At 41.7% G+C, this 21111-nt stretch overlaps 1 protein-coding gene across 1 annotated transcript in view; it reads right to left on the bottom strand.

Moving 5' to 3' along the window:
- Positions 1-21111, bottom strand: part of LOC124721889 (tolloid-like protein 1) — a 577505-nt gene that overhangs the window by 184958 nt on the left and 371436 nt on the right. The window contains exon 5 of the mRNA XM_047247042.1: positions 7476-7582. Within this exon, the coding sequence (XP_047102998.1) occupies positions 7476-7582 (107 nt within the window). The remainder of the gene's footprint in view (positions 1-7475; positions 7583-21111) is intronic.

The raw sequence follows: 21111 nt of genomic DNA, 5'->3' as shown, positions 1-21111 counted from the left end.
ACTGTTGAAGAGAAATTCGGGGATGGCGACTGCATCTTTCAATACGATCGAACACCTATTCATAATGTACGGCCTGTGGCGGAGTGGTCACACGACAATAACATCCCTGTAATGGACTGGTCTGCACAGAGTCCTGGCCTGAATCCTATAGAACACCTTTGGGATGTTTTGGAATGACGACTTCCTTCCAGACCTCACCGACCGACATCAATATCTCTCCTCAGTGCAGCACTCCGTGAAGAATGGGCTGCCATTCCTCAAGAAACCTTCCAGCACCTGACTGAACGTATGCCTGCGAGAGTGGAAGCTGTCGTCAAGCCTAAGGGTGGGCCAACACCATATTGAATTCCAGCATTACCGATGGAGGGCGCCATGAATTTCTAAGTCATTTTCAGCCAAGTGTCCGTATACTTTTGATCACATAGTATACGTCCACTGAACAAGTCAGTCAGCATCATTAATCAATTCTCTTTGTATTCCAGTGTCCTGTTTCAGTTCAATTATCGCCTATTTCAGTAGTGTTCCTTGCTTTTTCATTCAGTGAAGCCCCTTTCCATATAAAATACTGTTTCTCTGCCAATACAGTAAAGTGGATACCTAACAGAAGTCTATGTATCAGGACTGTGACTGGTCTAGTTCCTTTCATTTCATCAAAATCTGCGAAATTTCCATCATGTGTTCTATGAAATGTTCTACAATTGTCGTGGAATTTCTTTATGTTCTTTAGTATATGTACTTGTAAATGTTAGATATAAGACCTTAATTAATATATCAATGAAAAATTTATACAGTTTTTGACTTTTTCCAGATCCTTGAGGACGATCTCTCTTAGGATCTGTGGAAGAAACATAAGCACACCAATTCCTACGCAAGGAAGTACCGGTATTACGTACTTTCATTTTTGTGATGTGTTCCAAATCCTGAAGGAACTCCTCGCTGTAAGTCTATGGAATGAAAAGCGTATATGACCTAATTTAGTCTCCAAAGAATTATGTCTGACTATTTTTGCTCATTTGTTGAATGCTAAGCCGAAACTGGAAAGAAAGCGATGCCTGTTGAACGTCTGAACACAACCTTAAAAAAATACAGTTCGTTATAGAACTGTCATTGCATTCCATCTGAATATTTGTTCCAGCAACGTACTGTATTCATCTAGAGGTAGACGTCGGTACCACAACTGGTGATTTCAGGAGCTTGTTCTATTACTTTGATTACGAACAGAAGTGACTTGTGGTCTTTCCCAGGCTTAAGAGACAGGAGTTTTTTTTCAAATAATAATCTACGTCTACAGTCATACTTTGTACATCACTATGATATGTATGGCTGAGGGTACTTTTATATACAATGTATTCACTTCACAAATGGTGTATGGAGAAATGATACGGTAGCTTATATGCCTCTGGGCGAGCTATAATTAGTCTAAGCTTGATTTCACTGATCCTCTAGGCCCAGTATACGGTGAGTTGAATAGCATTAACAAATTTCAACCTAAATGTAAACTCCAGGATTGTGCTAAGTAGGTTCTCGAGAGATTCAGTAAGTCTTTCTTCAAGTAAGTTCAGTTCAGATTTACCGGCAATCTTTCTGCAATCCCTTGAGAATGGAGCAAACCTAAGGCAGTTCCCATTTCCCTTCTCAGTCTATGCTTGATATGCACGTTAAACTGAGATAGTAACGATAAGACAGCTCCTGAGAGGGTCGAGATACTCTATCAGTGAGGTTCTGATGAGCTAGAGAAAGCTTTGAACTATTTTGGCAATTTTCGTGTCTTACTGATGGCAAAAGTAGCAATACAGGCGTAATCTTAACTCGCAGTGAAATGACTGAAACATGTCACTACTTTTCGCAGTTGTTTCATTCTCGTTACGTAGTAATATGGCTGATCACCGAATTTAATACTTGCAGGACAGCTCTGCTTCAGGCATCGAAGAGGAAGGTAATTATAACCAAAGTACGGAAAACATTCCTGTGACATCAGGCTTTGGAGGCTACCTACTCCTGGCTGCTGTCAAAAATATAGATATTTATCCATACAGCTTCTTTTCAAAAGGTAGGTTCCTTAGTGCAATGCTGAAAGTTTAAGGTTTCCTTCAGTTGTCCTTGTATTTCTGAAAACTGCTGCAACATGAAGAGAAATATTCACTGAGGTGACAAGAAGTCACGGAACAGCCATATGCAAATATATAGATGACGGTAGTATCGCGTACACAAGGCAAGGTCTATAGATGGTTCAAATGGCTCTGAGCACTATGGGACTTAACAGCTGTGGTCATCGGTCCCCTAGAACTTAGAACTACATAAACCTAACTAACCTAAGGACATCACACACATCCATGCCCGAGGCAGGATTCGAACCTGCGACCGTAGCAGTTGCGCGGTTCCGGACTGCGCGCCTAGAACCGCGAGACCACCGCGGCCGGCGAGGTCTATAGACCTCGACACGAGATATAAAAATGCAATGCAATGGCGGAGTTGTCAGTTGTACTCGGGTGATTCATGTGAAAAGGTTCCCGACGTGATTATGGCCGCACGATAAGAATTAACAGACTTTGAACGCGGAATGGTAGTTGAAGCTAGACCCACGGGACATTCAATTTCGAAAATCGTTAGGGAATTCAATATTGCAGGAGCCATAGAGAATACTTCTCACCACGGACAACGCGGTGGCCAGCGGCCTTCACTTAACGACCGAGAGCAGCGGTGTTGGCGTAGAGTTGTCAGTGAAAATAGACAAGAAACACTGCGTGAAATAGCTGCAGAAATCAATGTGGGACGTACGACAAACGTATCCTGTTGTGGGTTGGCAGGAGAGCCAACACCAGGTACTAGAGGAAGCCGAAAGGCACGCGTTTTAGCTCACGCAGGCTGGCGTGAGGTCTGGAACAGGACAAGGAAATTAGACTTTAGAAGAACGGACGTAGCTGGTGGAATACTTAACTTTAATCCATAAATGATGAGCGTCGCTCTTGACTGTACATGACTCAGTATCAATAGTAACTGGTAATGGCGCCTTGCTAGGTTGTAGCAAATGACGTAGCTGAAGGCTATGCTAACTATCGTCTCGGCAAATGAGAGCGTATTTTGTCAGTGAACCACCGCTAGCAAAGTCGGTTGTCCAACAGGGGCGAGTGCTAGGAAGTCTCTCTAGACCTGCCGTGTGGCGGCGCTCGGTCTGCAATCACTGATAGTGGCGACACGCGGGTCTGACGTATACTAACGGACCGCGGCCGATTTAAAGGCTACCACCTAGCAAGTGTGGTGTCTGGCGGTGACACCACATATCCATTTGGACGTTGCGGCGAAATTTGGTGTTAATGGGCTGTGCCAGCATACAGCCGACGCGAGTACCTTTGCTAACAGCACATCGCCTGCAACGTCTCTCCTGGGCTTGAAACGATATCGATTGAACCCTAGACGACTGGAAAACCGTAGCCTGGTTAGATGAATTCCGATTTCTTTTGTCTATTTGCGAGTGCTGACGGTAGTGTAAAAGTGGCGCGCAGACCCTACGAAGCCATGGACCCATGTTGTCAACAAAGCACTGTGCAACCTGGTTGTGGCTGCGTAATGGTGGGGGCTGTGTCTACATGGAATGGACTGGGTCCTCTGGTCCACCTGACCCTGTCATAGACTAGAAATTATTATGTTCGGCTACACGGTGAACATTTGCAGCCAATCATGTACTTGCTGTTACCAAAAACCGGTGGGATTTTTATGGATGACAATGCGCCATCTTATCGGGCCACAGTTGATCGCGATTGGTTTGAAAAACATTCTGGATAATTCGAATGAATGATTTGGTCACTCAGATAGCCCGACATGAATCGCATCGACCGTTTATGGGACATAAGCGAGAGGTTAGTTCGTGCAAAAAATCCTACACCGGCAACACTTTCGCAAACATAACACTTTCGCAAATATGGACGATCGACGGCTATAGAGGCAGCATGGCTCAGTATTTGTACAGGGGTCTTCCTACGACTTGCTGAGTCCATTCTACATGAGTTGCTGCTCTACACCGAGCAAAAGGATGTCCGACACGATGTTAGGAGGTATTCCATGATTTCTGTCACCTCAGTGTACAACGCGGGTAAAATATGGGTAAAAGAGAGAACCGTTCCGTACCAATATGCTATACGAGGTCTGTTTAAAAATTTCCGGAACATTCGTAATTTCGCGCCAATGGTGGGTTGGAGCAAAATGAGGGGGGCTTCCGTGCACGCGTCTGTGTTTAATGTGTGACTGTCGGAAGTTTCATTGTTATATGTCTGTTAGTTATTGTTAACTGCTGTATTGAGTAGAACGTTGCGAATTTCGAGATGGCACAGTTAGAGGAGCAACGCGGATGCATTAAATTTTGCGTGAAACTCAAGGAAACCTTTATAGAGACGCAATAAATGACGCGGGAAGCCTACGGTGAAGAGTGCTTAAGTTATCAAGTCGTACTCGGTGTTACGAATGGTTCACATGGTTTAAAAATGGCCGGATGGAAGTTAAAGAACACCCTCGTTCAGGACGGCATTCGATGTCTACCGACGACGCTCATCTCAGGAATTCCAGTCGAAGACTGACTGTCGAGAGATTGAAGAAGAATATAACATTTCAGTTGTATCATGTCATGAAATCCTCACACAGCATCTTGGAATGCATTGTGTTACCGCCAAGTTCGTCCCACGGCACGATAACGCACCCGCCCTTTCGTTCCTGTTGGTGCGTGACTATTGCACAACAAACGAAATTACTGTGCTTCCTCATCTTCCGTACTCTCCAGACTTGGCCCCTGTGCACTTTTTGTATTTCCAAAGTTGAAAACCCCGTTGAAGGGACGAAGATTTGCAACGGTAGACGAGATAAAAGGAAATTCACAGACGGCGCTTCGCGCGATTCAGCAAGAGGCATAATAAGATTACTTCCGGAAGAGGAAACGGCGTGGGGAGCTATATGTCTATCGTGGAGGAGAGTATTTCGAAGGAAACCATGCACAATAAGTAAAAGATAAGCGCAAAAAAAAAATTGTGGACAAAGTTCCGGGATTTTTTGAGCAGTCCTCGTATTCCTGGGACAAATTAGTATTTCGAGTACTAAGACTTCAAAAAGAGCTTCTATTCGGCGAAAATCGCTGATTGTTTACTTTTTGCCTTTCAGCTAGCTTTTATATGATGTCATTGTTGGTTGACATTTGTCTTTGGGGGATAGCAATGTGTGTATTGCAAAGAACTAGGATGCAATATCCCATACATGTACAGTCGTAGACATGTCTCGTAAATGGGACCTGCGCCTCGCCATATAATAGTACACCGGTAATACAATATGGGCGGCCGCAACAGAGGCAATATCATATCCCGTCCTCACCCAAAACTGCAGTTGTGCCACAAGGCGTCGACGAGGTGTTAAACTATAATCTTTATTCTACCACGATAATGTTGTATTCATTTGGATACACAACGTAACACTAGTTTCTTCTGAGAGTGCTACTAAGAAGAGCAAGATATTTGCCGCTGTCCTAGGCTGTGGTCACTGCTGACAGAACTAACAGTTCGTAGCAGCTATTATCGCTGATGATACTGCATGGAGTACAACCCCATTATGGCTGTTTATGTTTGGTATGACGCATTAATATTCTTTCTGGATATGACAGTGTTAAACGCGCTGGTCAAAACAGTTAGGGGCCTGTAAGAATATCTTTCTTCATCTTGGGCAGTACGTTGTGTGAGGACATCTTGGGGTACAATCTATATATATTACTGTAGGAAGAAGAGGAAACCCGTTGTACTCAGACCAGAAAGTCAACTAGTTATGAGTACGATAACAGGGGTGTTGTTTAAGTGCAGGGCCTTGAGGAGGCATCGAAATTTCGCTTACAATACAAGTAAAGAGAGTACAGTGTCTCATTAACGGATTCACTATAATCAGAGGCATTGGGGGCCATTGACTTGTGAGAGCCAGGAGAGTCAAAGTATGATATAGGAAACGGAAGTGCAATGTCCTGAAGTATAGTTTCACGCCTACAGTCGCTTTCAAACAACTGAATATGTTCGAAATTTGGGGTTAGATCACCCAAAAACACATATATTTTTCGCTTACAACCAGTCGCAATATGTGGCTGAAGATAGCTCAACCGCATCGAGCTTTTCAAATTATCAACACAAATTACACGTAGTAACATTAATTGTGAAAACGACCTGCACACGCCCGTAGAATGTGGGAAATTAACGCATTTACAGCTAGAGAAAATGTAGGACAAAAAACATGCCTGTATTTATGTGCAGAGCACCCCCGTATCCTCGTGGCAGGCTGTTGCTGTGGCCAAGAATCAACACTGGCGGAGTTGACGATCCTTTGACGACAATACTTGCGTCGATAGAGCAATGTTGGTGAATAACACGCTAGGAAATCACCCGATAGTCTTGGTCTGCATCCACCGTGGGAACGACCTTCCGCAGCTTGAAATACTTAATTTTTCGGGAGTAGCAGTAATGTTCGATAGTTTTGAATGGAGTGTTTTAAATTTTAAGTAAACCTCACGTAAATGCTATATGATTAGATTCATTACACGCATTTAACGCATAAAAGAATTTTTCGGATTGCTCAATGCGCAGTACGAAGTTTCTACTGGTAATCTTATTTCCGACAACTACCTGCTCATACTTTTTGTTCGACAGGGCATTAGCTGACAACTGTCAACGTCATGAATGAGTGCTGCAGAGGTTCACCAAACTGACAAGTGTAAGGACAATTTTTTTTACTTTTCTTGTGAGTTGCTGTAGTGTAACCGTTGTCGAGATTTCCCGAAGTGATCGAAAAATTCAAATGGCTCTGAGCACTATGGGACTCAACTGCTGAGGTCATTAGTCCCCTAGAACTTAGAACTAGTTAAACCTAACTAACCTAAGGACATCACAAACATCCATGCCCGAGGCAGGATTCGAACCTGCGACCGTAGCGGTCTTGCGGTTCCAGACTGCAGCGCCTTTAACCGCACGGCCAGAAGTGATCGAAATGGGCTGCTGTCTTCAACTAACTGCACTATGCGTCCGAAAAAACTGCAGGAATGAAGGAGCAGAACTATATATGAACCATCGCTATGCGCAAGCATCCGTTTTTCTTCCTTTGTCTAACACTGCAGACCTGGGAATGCTAAAAAACAGGAAGCAATGTTATTGACATATACGGCAAAAGGCAACCACCAGGAAGAATTTCCTGACGGTCTGTACGTATTTGGGAGTAGTAGAGATGTAAAACTAGAGTTCACTAGTCTCTAGTATTAGAAGTGTAGCTTATCCAAGATACGTTGCTTGTTTCTCTGCTAGTAAGTTGATTATGTACAACGTTCTCAACGTATCTCTCTCATATAGAAATGATATAATCTCAAATTAGTAAGCGTGGTAGTATTCCACAAGCTAAGTAAACTATAAGAGGATGGAAACACCTAAAATGTGTAAAATAATTCTGGTTATCGTTCATCCTTTACTTACCCTAGAGAATGTATTCCTCGCATAATGCATAATGGAATCGTAGTCATATGGCAGTCCAAGAGAATTCACTTCTTCTTCCGTCAGCTTATTGAAATTATATTCTTGCCCTAGGGAAAAGAAATTGGAGGATTTCAATTTGTAAATAATAGCGAGTTATTCGAAATAGACTAAAATTAGATTAGACTGATAATTTCGTACTATTTCTGCAAATAATTAGCTAATGTTCTATACAGTAAAAAGTGAGCTAGACCTTAATGTCGAATTGCAGCACTCAGAGTGTACTACAGAATCGTAAACAGAAGTCATTTTTAAATGGAATTTTGTCCAGAGACCTTAAACTAAACGTTCTCTCTCGTTTTTCATTTGAAAATTATAAAATAACTTTTGTTTTCAGTGAGTGAATATATGTGGTAAATGCAATCTATGATGTAATAATTTATGGGGGTCAGGTCATGTTATGATGATCTGACAATACAACTGTTTCTTGATGTATGTTTAATTTAGTAGAAGCACTGTTAAATAAGCTACATTTTAAATTTTTGTATCAGTGCAGTATTTCCCACGCCGTTTATCGTAGTACAGTGGTATCTATAAATTACAATATGCCACAGTGGTAATAACAGGGATAAAACCTAAAAAGGTCCCGGAATTAGCTTCGCTTATAAACGGCACCAATGCACAAGACACAGAAAGCTTACAGAAACCAGTTGCCAACAGCAGTGAAATTCTGAACTCCGACTGGATTGTATGTTCAAGACATAGGTTGAACGTTGGTGGTGGTGGCGTGTTTACAGCCATAAAAATGCGATAATGTCTAATGAAATTAGTACGGATTCAGGATGCGAAATATGCCGCAGGAGAAGTTGTATCGGAAAATAGAGAAAGTAGCTACTTGGGTGGGTAGCAGAATACTTGTGGAATGCACTTTCTTTCGTTTTTTTTTTGGCTAAGCTGTTGTTTGAGGTGCTCTAATGAAAACTCGTCAGTCGACAAGCAAACAGCGAAATCAGACCAGGTGGTTCAGAGTACAGACACTTCGATTGTCGAGAATTTATCAGCAAATTAATGAAGTACTCGTAACGAGGTTCTCGAATTTATTGTTGTCTAGCAAATTTGTCACGATCAAATTATTCTCGGTACCGCAAGCTGGCTGAAACCGGAAACAGAAAGCTCTGAAATACTTAGCAAGTCATGGAAAGTATAAAGACAGATCAGATGCCATAGCAGGAGGAGTGTAAATTGCACTCCGCAAAAATACTGTTTCTAGCAAGATAGATTTTGAGTGCGACTGTGAATTTATCTGGACGCGTATAGCACGTCTAAGGGAAATCACGTTAATTCTTAGATGTTTTTACTGGCTACCTGATATCACCGTGGCAGTTTTAGAGTCAAGAAAAGAAAGTTTACACTCATTTGCGCGGAAATACCCATATCATGCAATATTTGTTGGAGGCACCTTTAACCTACCGAGTGTAGACTGCCTCGGTTATGGATGCAGGGTACCGACAAGATGTCTTGAGAAGTACTTTTAAACACATTTCCCGAAAACTATCTTGAGCTGCTAATTCGACAACCCATACGCCTTGGAAATACTTTAGATCTTCTGGCTACAAACAGGCCCGACTTTATCGACGGCGTCAGTATAGAGACAGGGGTCAGTGATCACGATGTCATCATTGCGACGGTGATACTAAAATTAATAAATCAATTAAGAAGGTTAGGAGAGAATTTTTGCTAGGAAGAGAAGATAATCAGTTGTTGGCACCCTACTTGGACAATGAATGGAAATCATATAGTTCCGGTATGATGAAAGTAGAGGAACTATGGGCAAAGCTATGTGTCGAGTAAGTGGACTCAGGTCGGAGAAGAGCCACCGTGGTTTAATAACAAAATCCGGAAAATGCTAAGGAAGCAAAAACCGTTGTACTCTCGGTTCAAAAGAGAATGCGAAAATGATGACAGGCAAAAGTTAGTAGAGATTCGTGTATCCGTGAAAATATCTATGCTCGAAGCATACAACTATCCCCGTCATACCTTATCGAAGGATCTAGCCGAGAACCCGAGAAAGTTCTGGTCCTACGCAAAATCACTAAGTGGGTCACTCGTTGACAAATCTGATTTGGCATAGAAAGCCGAAGTTTTAAATTTCGCGTTTGGGAAATCATTCACGCTGGAGGACCGTACAAATATTCCGTTCCAGAATGAGATTTTCACTCTGCAGCGGAGTGTGCGCTGATATGAAACTTCCTGGAAGATTAAAACTGTGTGCCCGACCGAGACTCGAACTCGGGACCTTTGCGGTCGGGCACACAGTTTTAATCTGCCAGGAAGTTTCAAATATTCCTTTGTTTGATCATCCCACAGACTCCCGAATCGAGGAAATAGTAATAGGCATCTCTGGCATAGAGGAACAGCTGAAAGGGCTAACAACAAGTAAGTCGCCAGGTCCGGATGGAATCCCAATTCGGTTTTTAGTGTGGTTCACCCGTAAAGGGCTGCGCGTAAAGAACAGTAGTCCGAGCCATTTTTGAGTACTGTTTGTGTGCTTGCGTGTGTGGGGGCAACGGCCTTGCGGCAGTGGATACACCGGTTCCCGTGAGATCACCGAAGTTAAGCGCTGTCGGGAGTGGCAGGCACTTGGATGGTTGTCCATCCAGCTGCCATGCGCTGCTGCCATTTTTCGGGGTACACTCAGCCTTGTGATGTCAGTTGAGGAGCTACTCGACCGAATAGTAGCGGCTCCGGTCAAAGAAAACCCTCATAGCGACCGGGAGAGCGGTGTGCTGAAAACACGCCCCTCCTATCCACATCCTCGACTGAGGATGACACGGCGGTCCGATGGTCCCGATGGGCCACTTGTGGCCTGAAGACGAAGTGCCTTTTTTCTTTTTTTGCGTATTTGGGATCTTCATCTCGTAGGATTAAAGGAAGGCATTGAAACAATTCAGAGGAGGACTGCTAGATATGTTACCAGTAGGTTCGATCAACACGCAAGTGTTAAGGAGATGTTTCAGGTATTCAAATAGGAATCTCTGGATTCTTTTCGAGAAACGTTACTGAGAAAATTTAGAGATCTGAAATTTGACGCTGAGTGGAGGATGATCCTACTGCCACGTAAGGATCGCGAACTTAAGATGCTAGAAATTAGGGCTCGTAAGGAGGCTTATAGATAGTCGTTTTCCTTTCGCTGTCTTTGCGAGTGGAACAGGAAGGGGAATGACTAGTAGTGGTACAACGTACCCTCCACCACGCATCATTTGAGGGGAAACCTGGAGAATATTTCGCGTAAATTTCCTGGTCGTCTTGTAGCACTAGGCGGATATCTCAATTTACCAGCTATAGACTAAGAAATTCAAGTGATTAGTGCGTGTAGCAGGGACAGGAAGTCATGTAAATATTGTTGTAAGTGCCTAATCCGAAAATTATCTTATTCTGAACAACGACTCGTGAAGGTAACATCTTAGATCTGCTGGTGACAAACAGACATGAACTTTTCGACTCAGTTGGCGTAGAACAGGGAATCAGCGATCATAAGGCCGTTACAGCATCACTGAATACGGTTGTAAATAGGAATACAAAAACGGAAGGGAGATATTTCTGCTTAGAAAGAGCGACAATGAACAGATTTCACATTATTCGAGCGGTCGGCATGAAAATTTCATCCCCAGCATTAACAACGTTGATTATCGATGGATAAAGTTCAAGAGCATTTACGAGGGTGGTTTGAAAAGTTCTCGGAATTACCACGAGGGTCAGCGCTAGAGCAACGAGTTGTTCACGTGCTGTTCATTGAACTGTTGCCTGTTAATATGTGCCACGTCAGTGCTCGTGGAAGAGAGCTGTGGCGGTGACATAGCTCTGTTGTTGTTCCCGCGTAGTGATTTGCGTAGATGGAAAAAATCGAGATTCGAGCAGTGAATGAAGTACTTCGTAAAGAAAGGTATGCAAGCAGAGGACATTCATACCGATTTCTGGGACGCACTGGGGAACTCTGCTCCTTCGCATTCAACTTTTGCCAAGTGGACAAATGAATTTAAATTTGGTCGGGAGAGCTTAGATGATGATCCGCGCAGTGGTCGCCCAAGACGTGTCACTACTCCTGAAATCATTGCAGAAGTGCACGAAATGGTCATGGAGGATCGCCGATTGAAAGTGTGTGAAATTGCTCACGCTTGCCAGATGTCATCTGAAAGGGCATATCACATTTTAACTGAAGAATTAGAAATGAAAAAAATATTTGCAAGATGGGTGCCATGACTCTTGACGCTGGAACAAAACATGAGAATGGACATATCGGAACAATGTTTGGCCCGTTTCAGGAGAAACGAACAAGATTTTTTGCGCTGGTTTGTGACCACAGATGAAATTTGGGTGCACTACTATACCCCAGACACAAAACAACAGTCAAAGCAGTGGAAACATGCTGATTCTCCTCCACCAAAGAAAGAAAAGACAATTCCTCCAGTGGGAAAGGTCATGGCATCAGTGTTCTGGGATGCAAAGGGGATTCTGTTTGTAGATTATCTCCCCACTGGGCAGACAATTACTGGAGAATACTATGCCAACATCCTGGACAAATTGCAACAAAAGATACGCGAAGAAAAGCCAGGTTTAGCAAGTAAGAAAGTCATCTTCCATCAAGACAATGTGCGCCCGCACACATGTGCCGTCGCCATGGCAAAATTACACGAACTAAGGTATGAATTGTTGCCACACCCGCCTTATTTACCTGATATGGCTCCATAAAACTTCCATCTCTTCCCAATACTGAAAATTTTTATTGGTGGACGAAGATTCACTTCAAACGAAGAATTGATAGCCAGAGTTGACAAGTACATTCATGCTCATAAATTAAGGATAATGCTGATACATGGTGAAACAACGCTGTGGTGGGCGGTTTTCGGGCTTAAATCACCTCGGGGTATGACCATGCGGTGCTTCTGGCCTGCGGTCGTCGCACAATGGCGCTGGCAGCAGCCCACATACCCAGAGGTATGTTGGTGCATGTCAGAGTGCGGTGCAGCGTGTAAGTGTGCAGACGTTTTCAGACGTGCTAATGGTAACTGTGTATTGAAAATGGCTGAAAGAACACATAACGATGACGTTATGAAGGGTAGAATACTAGAGCGACTGGAGGCTGGTCAAACGCTAGCACAGGCCCTCCGTGTGCCACGAAGTGTCATCTCACTGGTTAGAATACTTATAACGATAGGTAGCAGTAAGAAATGTTTTTTATAAAAAATTAACGTAGAACTGATAAATTTAAATTTATCTACGTTATATGAAATGTTTTGAGTACTGGATTGTCAATTTATGAAATAATTTGTACTGCAATAGTCACTTTTTTGCTAATATGTCATTCGCATGAGGTGTTTCGGTAGCATTTCATCATCCTCAGGTACATTTGAGCTACATTTGTATTATATTAATCCTAAGTGTGATTATGATCATTTTCTGTACATAACAGTGAGGATATATGTCGACAAACAATCCTGTACAGAAAAATAAATATACATTAGTGTGTACATTATGTGATTTGCATGTGTAGGTCATTTATTTAGTGCATTTACATATAGTTTTACTGGAAAATTAGTTATCTGGCACAAAGAGCACAGTGGAAAGCACACTGACATGTAAACATGTGTATGTGAAAATGTTAATTACGCTGTAAGGTGTTTGTCATTGTTCACTGTGACAGACAACTAAATTTCCAATAAAAATGCATACATAACCGTACTGGCACACACAGCAAATGAACATAATCACAATTCAGATTAATGTAATATAAATGTAACTGAAATGCACCTGATGAGGGTAGCACGCTACCGAAATGTGTCGTGCTAATTGAATATTAGTAAAGAAGTGACTGAAGAAGTACATTTTTTTCATAAACGAAAATATTACTGAAATAGCTTTTGGTGACAGATGAACCGATAAGTGCTGATACTGACGAAGAAAAATATTAATACTTTTAATACAAGAGCCAAAAAGTTTTACGCATTGTAAACTATCTCATTTTCAGTTTCATTTTGTAATATCAAGACAGAACATTTAAGGTCACCTGTGTTACGTGTAATTCGTGCTGTGAATAACGATAATGCGATATACGTTTACTAAGAAAACTTTAATATGAAAGTACGAAATATGAAATCAGGCAAGGTAAAACGCAATCCGCTATAAAAATAATAACGTTTAACAGTGACATTTGACTGTCTTCCTTGATACGTAAACACTGCCTCAACTTCAGAACTGGATCTGAATTCGGCAGCCTTCTTTACTTAAGCGCTGAGTTCTGTAATACTGTTATCTCTTCCCATAATGTACCGGTATCCTACATCGTTGTCATTGATCAAAATACCTCTTTGAGACATTTTTTTTTATTAAAACTCATTAATAACAATTATAAGTCCCAACGTTATCCGCGATATGAGGATTACATAATTCCTCAACCAAATTATAATAATTTCCTCATGTACGGGTCAACAGGTTCAACGTGTCGTCTAAATGATGGAACCATTTTGACCACCATAGGCTATCAGTCTTATTCCTTTAATACACCATGCATATAAATTTCACTACAGGCCAGTTTCGGCCTTAGGACATTATCAAATGTCTGCAGTATAATACCGAAAGTACAGTAAATAGGTAAGACATGACCATTAGACTTGCTGTTTAAATTCATTTTTAAATGTGACACACACGTCAACAATATCATGCAAGTAATTTGTTGTTGTTGTGTTGTTGTGGTCTTCAGTCCGTCTCAGTATTGGTTTGATGCAGCTCTCCATGCTACTCTATCCTGTGCAAGCTTCTTCATCTGCCAGTATCTATTGCAGGCTACATCCTTCTGAATCTGCTTAGTGTATTCATCTCTTGGTCTCCCTCTACGATTTTTACCCTCCACGCTGCCCTCCAATACTAAATTGTTGATCCCTCGATGTCTCAGAACATGTCCTATCACCGATCCCTTCTTCTAGTCAAGTTGTGCCACAAGCTCCTCTTCTGCCCAATTCTATTCAATACCTCCTCATTAGTTATTTGATATACCCATCTAATCTTCAGCATTCTTCTGTAGCACCACATTCTCTTCTTGTGGCTACACCCCATACAAATACTTTCAGAAACGACTTCCTGACACTTAAATCTATACATGATGTTAAAAAATTTTTCTTCTTCAGAAACGCTTTCCTTGCCATTGCCAGTCTACATTTTATATCCTCTCTACTTCGACCATCGTCAGTTATTTTGCTCCCCAAATAGCAAAACTCCTTTACTACTTTAAGTGTCTCCTTTCCTGATCTAATTCCCTCAGCATCACCCGGCTTAATTCGACTACATTCCATTATCCTCCTTTTGCTTTTGTTGATGTTCATCTTATACCCTCCTTTCAAGACACTGTCCATTCCGTTCAACTGCTCTTCCAAGGCCTTTGCTGTCTCTGACAGAATTACAATGTCATCGGCGAACCTAAAAGTTTTTATTTCTTCTCCATGGATTTTAATACCGACTCCGAACTTTTCTTTTGTTTCCTTTACTGCTTGCTCAACATACAGATTGAATAACATCGGGAATAGGCTACAACCCTGTCTCACTCCCTTCCCAACCACTGCTTCCCTTTCATACCCCTCGACTCTTATAACTGCCATCTGCTTTGTGTACAAATTGTAAATAGCCTTTCTCTCCCTGTATTTTACCCCTGCCACCTTCAGATTTTGAAAGAGAGTATTCCAATCAACATTGTCAAAAGCTTTCTCTAAGTCTACAAATGCTAGAAACGTAGGTTTGCCTTTCCTTAATCTTTCTTCTAAGATAAGTCGTAGGGTCAATATTGCCTCACGTGTTCCAACATTTCTACTGAATCCAAACTGATCTTCCCCGAGGTCGGCTTCTATCAGTTTTTCTATTCGTCTGTAAAGAATTCGCTTTAGTATTTTGCAACTGTGACTTATTAAACTGATAGTTCGGTAATTTTCACATCTGTCAACACCTGCTTTCTTTGGGATTGGAATTATTATATTCTTCTTGAAGTCTGAGGGTATTTCGCCTGTCTCATACATCTTGCTCACCAGATGGTAGAGTTTTGTCAGGACTGGCTCTCCCAAGGCTGTCAGTAGTTCTAATGGAATGTTGTCTACTCCGGGGCCTTGTTTCGACTCAGGTCTTTCAGTGCCTTGTCAAACTCTTCACGCAGTATCATATCTCACATTTCATCTTCATCTACATCCTCTTCCATTTCCATAATATTGCCCTCAAGTACATCACCCTTGTATAGACCCTCTATATACTCCTTCCACCTTTCTGATTTCCCTTCTTTGCTTAGAATGTTTACGCTCCTTACACCAAGCGAGGCGTCGTTTGGTATTTACCGGCTTGACGTGTGGCTTATGAGCAGCTGCTCGACCATGAAATCCAAATTTTCTCACCTCCCGCCTAACTGTCATAGTACTTGCAGTGGATCGTGAAATAGTTTGGAATTCCTGTGTGATGGTCTCGATAGATGTCTGCCTATTACATTTTACGACCCTCTTCAACTGTCTGCGGTCTATGTCAGTCGACAGACCAGGTCGGCCTGTACGCTTTTGTGCTGCACGTTGCTCGTCACGTTTCCACTTCACTATCACATTGGAAGCCGTGGACCTAGTGATGTTTAAAAGTGTTGAAATCTCGCGTACAGACGTCTGACACAAGTGGCACCCAATCACCTCATCAAATTCAAAGTTCATGAGCATCCCATCCTGCTCGCTCACGATGTCTAACGACTACACAGGTCGCTAATATGGAGTACCTAGCAGTAGGTGGCCGCACAATGCACCTGATATGGAAAACGTATTTTTTGGGTGTGTGCGGATACTTTTGAACACATAGTGTATTTTACCAGCCAATAAAACGAAACGCCGAATCTTAGCCCAGTATTTCTACCATCCATTAAAACAAAACAGCCAATCACATCCCAGTACTTTACCAACCACTGAAATGAAAGAGCCATCTCAGTGTACCACAGAGCAGCAATCTTGGCCATGTTCGTAAGTTCCAGACGATCTGAATTTTTTGCAGAAGTATTTATCAAAGGTTGTAACTTCCAGCATATCTGCATCTAAAATAGACAAACTTCTTCGTCAGCAAAACGCTCATGCGATGAACTTACAGGGCAAGCAGTACTTGTCACCATCCACAGTTCGATCTCTGTACCATCCTTAGTGTACGGCACGATGCGTCCTCAAATTAAGAATCTCTACATTCAAATTAGTCTGTGAGGCTTGACAAGAATGCATCACAATCTTATTTCTACACACACACATCTCCATAAAAACTGAAGCCTAAAACATGATAGCAGACTCTCAAAAATAAGTGCTTTCATGTTATTTCCACATGTAAATTGTTAAAAAACGCATGTGTCTAAAAATAACACACTAAGCAGGCGGCTGACACTTAATTTTTAGACCTAAATGAGACAATGCACCAAAAAACCTCACCAGACTTATATCTATAGAAAACAGAAGAAATACTATACTAAGGAGGCAAGTTCACAAACAACTAGGAAGTCTGTTACTATAGGTTATCCGTTTTGAGGTGACTGCACTTTAATTAAAAAAAATTACATCAGACGCGTTTCGCTTTTATTTATAAAGCATCTTCCACGGTTGTTGGTGTTTATTTACACATTCTGCACCTTCCCTACTTGCTAGCAGTGGTTGGCGTCGGAAGGCTTCATTTCAGATTTGCACTTGGCAAGTTTTTACCATTCTGCAGTATTTCCTGCGCTGCATTATACTTCACTTTCTTAAACCGCTTCTCATTCCGCACTGCCAATAGGCAGTCTGAATTACTATCAGCTACTGGGAGAATGCAATTAACGTCAGCCTAGGCCTAAGTGGGAACATGACCAAAAACGAACCGTAACAAGCACCAATTTAGGGGGAAGAAGAAAACACACACAATATTATTTACACTTTAAGATGTCCATCAGACAGAATAGAATTGCTTTTTATTGGATTTGGTCTAAGCATATCAAGTTACATACAGTTTTCTAGGAGTGTTACAACATTTACTCGTCCGAATTGTGGTGCCAAGGCTCTCTAAAGGGTTTAGAGACTGTATTACCCACAGTATTACTGGAGATAATACGAAAATCTGATAGTGCTGCTTCAAAATGCAGGCTGTAAAAGCACTCAACATCGCCAAAGACAAACGAACTGAGCGAGCACCATTTTAGGTAAGGAAGAATACCTTTTTATGATATTTTTATTAAGTTGTTGCACTTAAACTGTGTATTTTCGTAATACGCAAGCATACATTCATAATGCATGGAATAGATTACAAATGTAAACATGGCCAAAGACGGTGGTGAAGCAAGTTTCAGCACATGGACTTGAAACTTCGATAGCTCTTTGCTGCGCCACAGATCTCTAATTGCAAACGAAAGTTCGATCTTTCCACCAAAAGAAAATTATTTCTCAAAATATGTAAGATATCGACCACATAAGAAACATGGCACTACCACCGTAACTTGACTGTTGAATACATTAAAAAATACACCAGCTCACATATTTACACTACTGGCAAATCTTACGGGTTAAGATACACTGGTGATGACCAAAGCTCGATTTTTGTACCACAATTTTGAAGGCACAGTGGATCCTCAAACTAAATACTCCCACATCGAAACTATTTGTACTACTGGTCAAAATACTCGTCGTTCGCTTATTGGCACTAATGAAATAAATTATACGTTAGTTGTCAAGCTTTGTTAAACGTGTGTACTATCCATTAAATATGTCAAAATATATAAACACTGGTTCCGTAACGTGACAAAACGCACATGGACGCTACAGCTGACTCGAGTTACAGCTTAAGGTACACTTATCAATGAGAACAGTTTGATATCTGAACCAATGTGAACAATATTATTCCAACGCCTAAATTTGTCAGAAAGTCGTCTTAGCGAGATTAAAATCGATTTCAAAGTCAGCCAGTGAGCAACATGCTAAGTCATTATCTTTATCTTTCAGTGTAGAACATTTGTCATCTCCTTCTGCTGCACAATGGAGACTAAATGACACATCACCCCACACATCGTCATTTTACGTTAAAATTAAAACAAAATGCTTTACACATTTTCATTTTGTAACAAATTGGAACACTGGTGGTCAGATTATTTATCATAAATCAACTAAAACTGGTGAGAGCTATCTAAAACCGATGACAGCAACGTTATAACCAATTATTTTCATACAGCACCGTATTACATGAAATTGTAACAAAGTAGAGCAGTGACAGTCGTTTGGTGTGGTGACTATCATTACCACAAATGCATGGTGATAGTATATGAACCATAGTCTGGTAGCAGGACCTTAAACTCGTATTGTAACACCAAGAGCTGACTCTGTATGTGCAGTGGATGTCAGTTATTGGATCTTGAAACTATATGGGAGCAATGATGGTCAATTTATGGCGTGTGGGGCAATGATGGTCAGTTTTCAGGGTTGGGTAATGATGGTTATTGTAAAGGGTAACCGTCTTTACACTTCTGGGGGTAATAATGGTCACTTTACAGGATTACCTCCATTACCTCCTCCCCCTCTAGGGAAAGGACGGTAAGTTTAGATGATGACCACCATTACCTCCTGTAGGCCATGTTTGGCGGTCTACATGGGGACTACTGTTATCCCATACGCAGAAGGGGGCAATGATGGTCAGTTTACATTGTGAGGCAGTATCGCTGCAAGACTAACAAACTGCCCTCTCTTATTCATATTCCATGCATTATAAATGTCTCGTTGCGTATTACGAAAATGTACAGTGTAAGTGAAACAACTTGATAAAGATCTCATCAAATTGTCTTCTTCCCTCCCTAAAATGGTGCTTGCTCAGTTCGTTTGTCATTGGCGATGTTGTGTGCTTTTACATCCTGTATTTTTCAGCAGCACAATTAGATCTTGGTATTAGGTAGTAGCTGATTGTGGATAATACACACTGCAATTTTTTAGAGAGCCTTGGCATCATAGTACGGACCAGTAAATGTAGCTGCCCTCCTAGAAAAATGTACACAGCTCGAGTATGCTTAGACGAAAAGCAATAAAAAAGAAATATTTTCCTGTCTGATGGACTATTTAAACGTGGAAATAACATTGTGAAACTCGACTTATACATTGTGTGATTTGTCTTCTTCCCACTAAATTGATACCTGTTCAGGTTTGTTTTTGTTTATATTCTCACTTAGGCCTACGATGACGTAATTATGTTCTTCCAGTAGCTGACAGTAATTCAGATTGTCTATATGTCTGTGTCCTTGACTGATCGATATAATATTTCTTCAGTTTTCTGCAGATATAAGCCTAGTGAGGTTTTTCTGATGAATTGCCACATTTAGACTTAAAAATTGTCAGCCCCGTGCTTAGAATGTTATCTTTAAACAGGTGCGTTTTTCAATAATTTAGATGTGGAAATAACATGGAAACATTTATTTTTGGGAGTCCATTGTCATGTTTAAGGCATCAATTTTCGTGGCCACCTGTGTATGTGTGTGTGTGTGTGTGTGTGTGTGTGTGTGTGTGTGTGCGTGTTTTCTGTAGAAGAAAAATGCAGATATGCTGGAAGTAGTTTTGCACATGGCGCAAAAAATTCAGATCATTTGGATACTTATGAACATGGTCAAGACGGGCTGCTCTGGGGTACACTGGGAGTGGCTGTTTCATTTCAGTGGTTGGTAAAGCATTGGGTGGTGATTGGCTGTTTCCTCTTAATGACTGGAAAAATACTGGACTGAGTCTGGGTGTTTCGTTACATTGGCTGATGAAATACTGGGATGTGATTCGCTGTTTCATGTCAGTGGCAGGTAAAATACTGGACTGTGATTAGAGGGGAGGGGCGTGGCTTATCGATATCTTGGATTGTGACATCAGAGGGGGCGTGCCCTTCATCCACTACAGTTTGAGCTTACACCTGTAACACTCCGAGGAACGGCGTGTGTGTATATTTGGCCCAGAGCTGCCACAGCATTCCTGCTACAGAGTACACCATATCCAATAAGCTCGATCTCAATGGGACGTTAGATTCTACCCTTCCTTATTTCTTTTTTAACTCTGTGGCGAATATCATCAGTGCCCACCATTCTACTTTGAATATTTTGGACCTCTTTTGTAGATCGATTCTGTTCCAGTTCAATATTTGTCTCCCTGCTGTAAGTGATCTGCTGCCTACCGTCAGTTGCTCCAATATAGAAATTAATTTCGCGTGGTAACTTAGTTTATATGATGCAGCAACACATATCACTATTGGTAAGGAAGACTTCATGAACACTAGCTAGTGTGACAATGACTGCCATCTAGAGACTCTCTCTGAAAACAACCACTGTTGGTTGGTGGTTGGTTTGGGGAAGGAGACCAGACAGCGTGGTCATCGGTCTCATTGGATTAGGGAAGGAAGTCGGGCGTGCCCTTTCAGAGGAACCATCCCAGCATTTGCCTGGAGTGATTTAGGGAAATCACGGAAAACCTAAATCAGGATGGCCGGACGCGGGATTGAACCGTCGTCCTCCCGAATGCGAGTCCAGTGTCTAACCACTGCGCCACCCCGCTCGGTCAACCACTGTTGGTTGTGTCATAAAATACAGATTTAATAAGCCGAGAAAAATTAG

Source organism: Schistocerca piceifrons, chromosome X (assembly GCF_021461385.2).
Source record: "Schistocerca piceifrons isolate TAMUIC-IGC-003096 chromosome X, iqSchPice1.1, whole genome shotgun sequence".
Classification (NCBI taxonomy): Eukaryota; Metazoa; Arthropoda; class Insecta; order Orthoptera; family Acrididae; genus Schistocerca; species Schistocerca piceifrons.
Note: the sequence above shows the minus strand (reverse complement) of the source record. Positions and strands in the feature narration are given on the sequence as shown.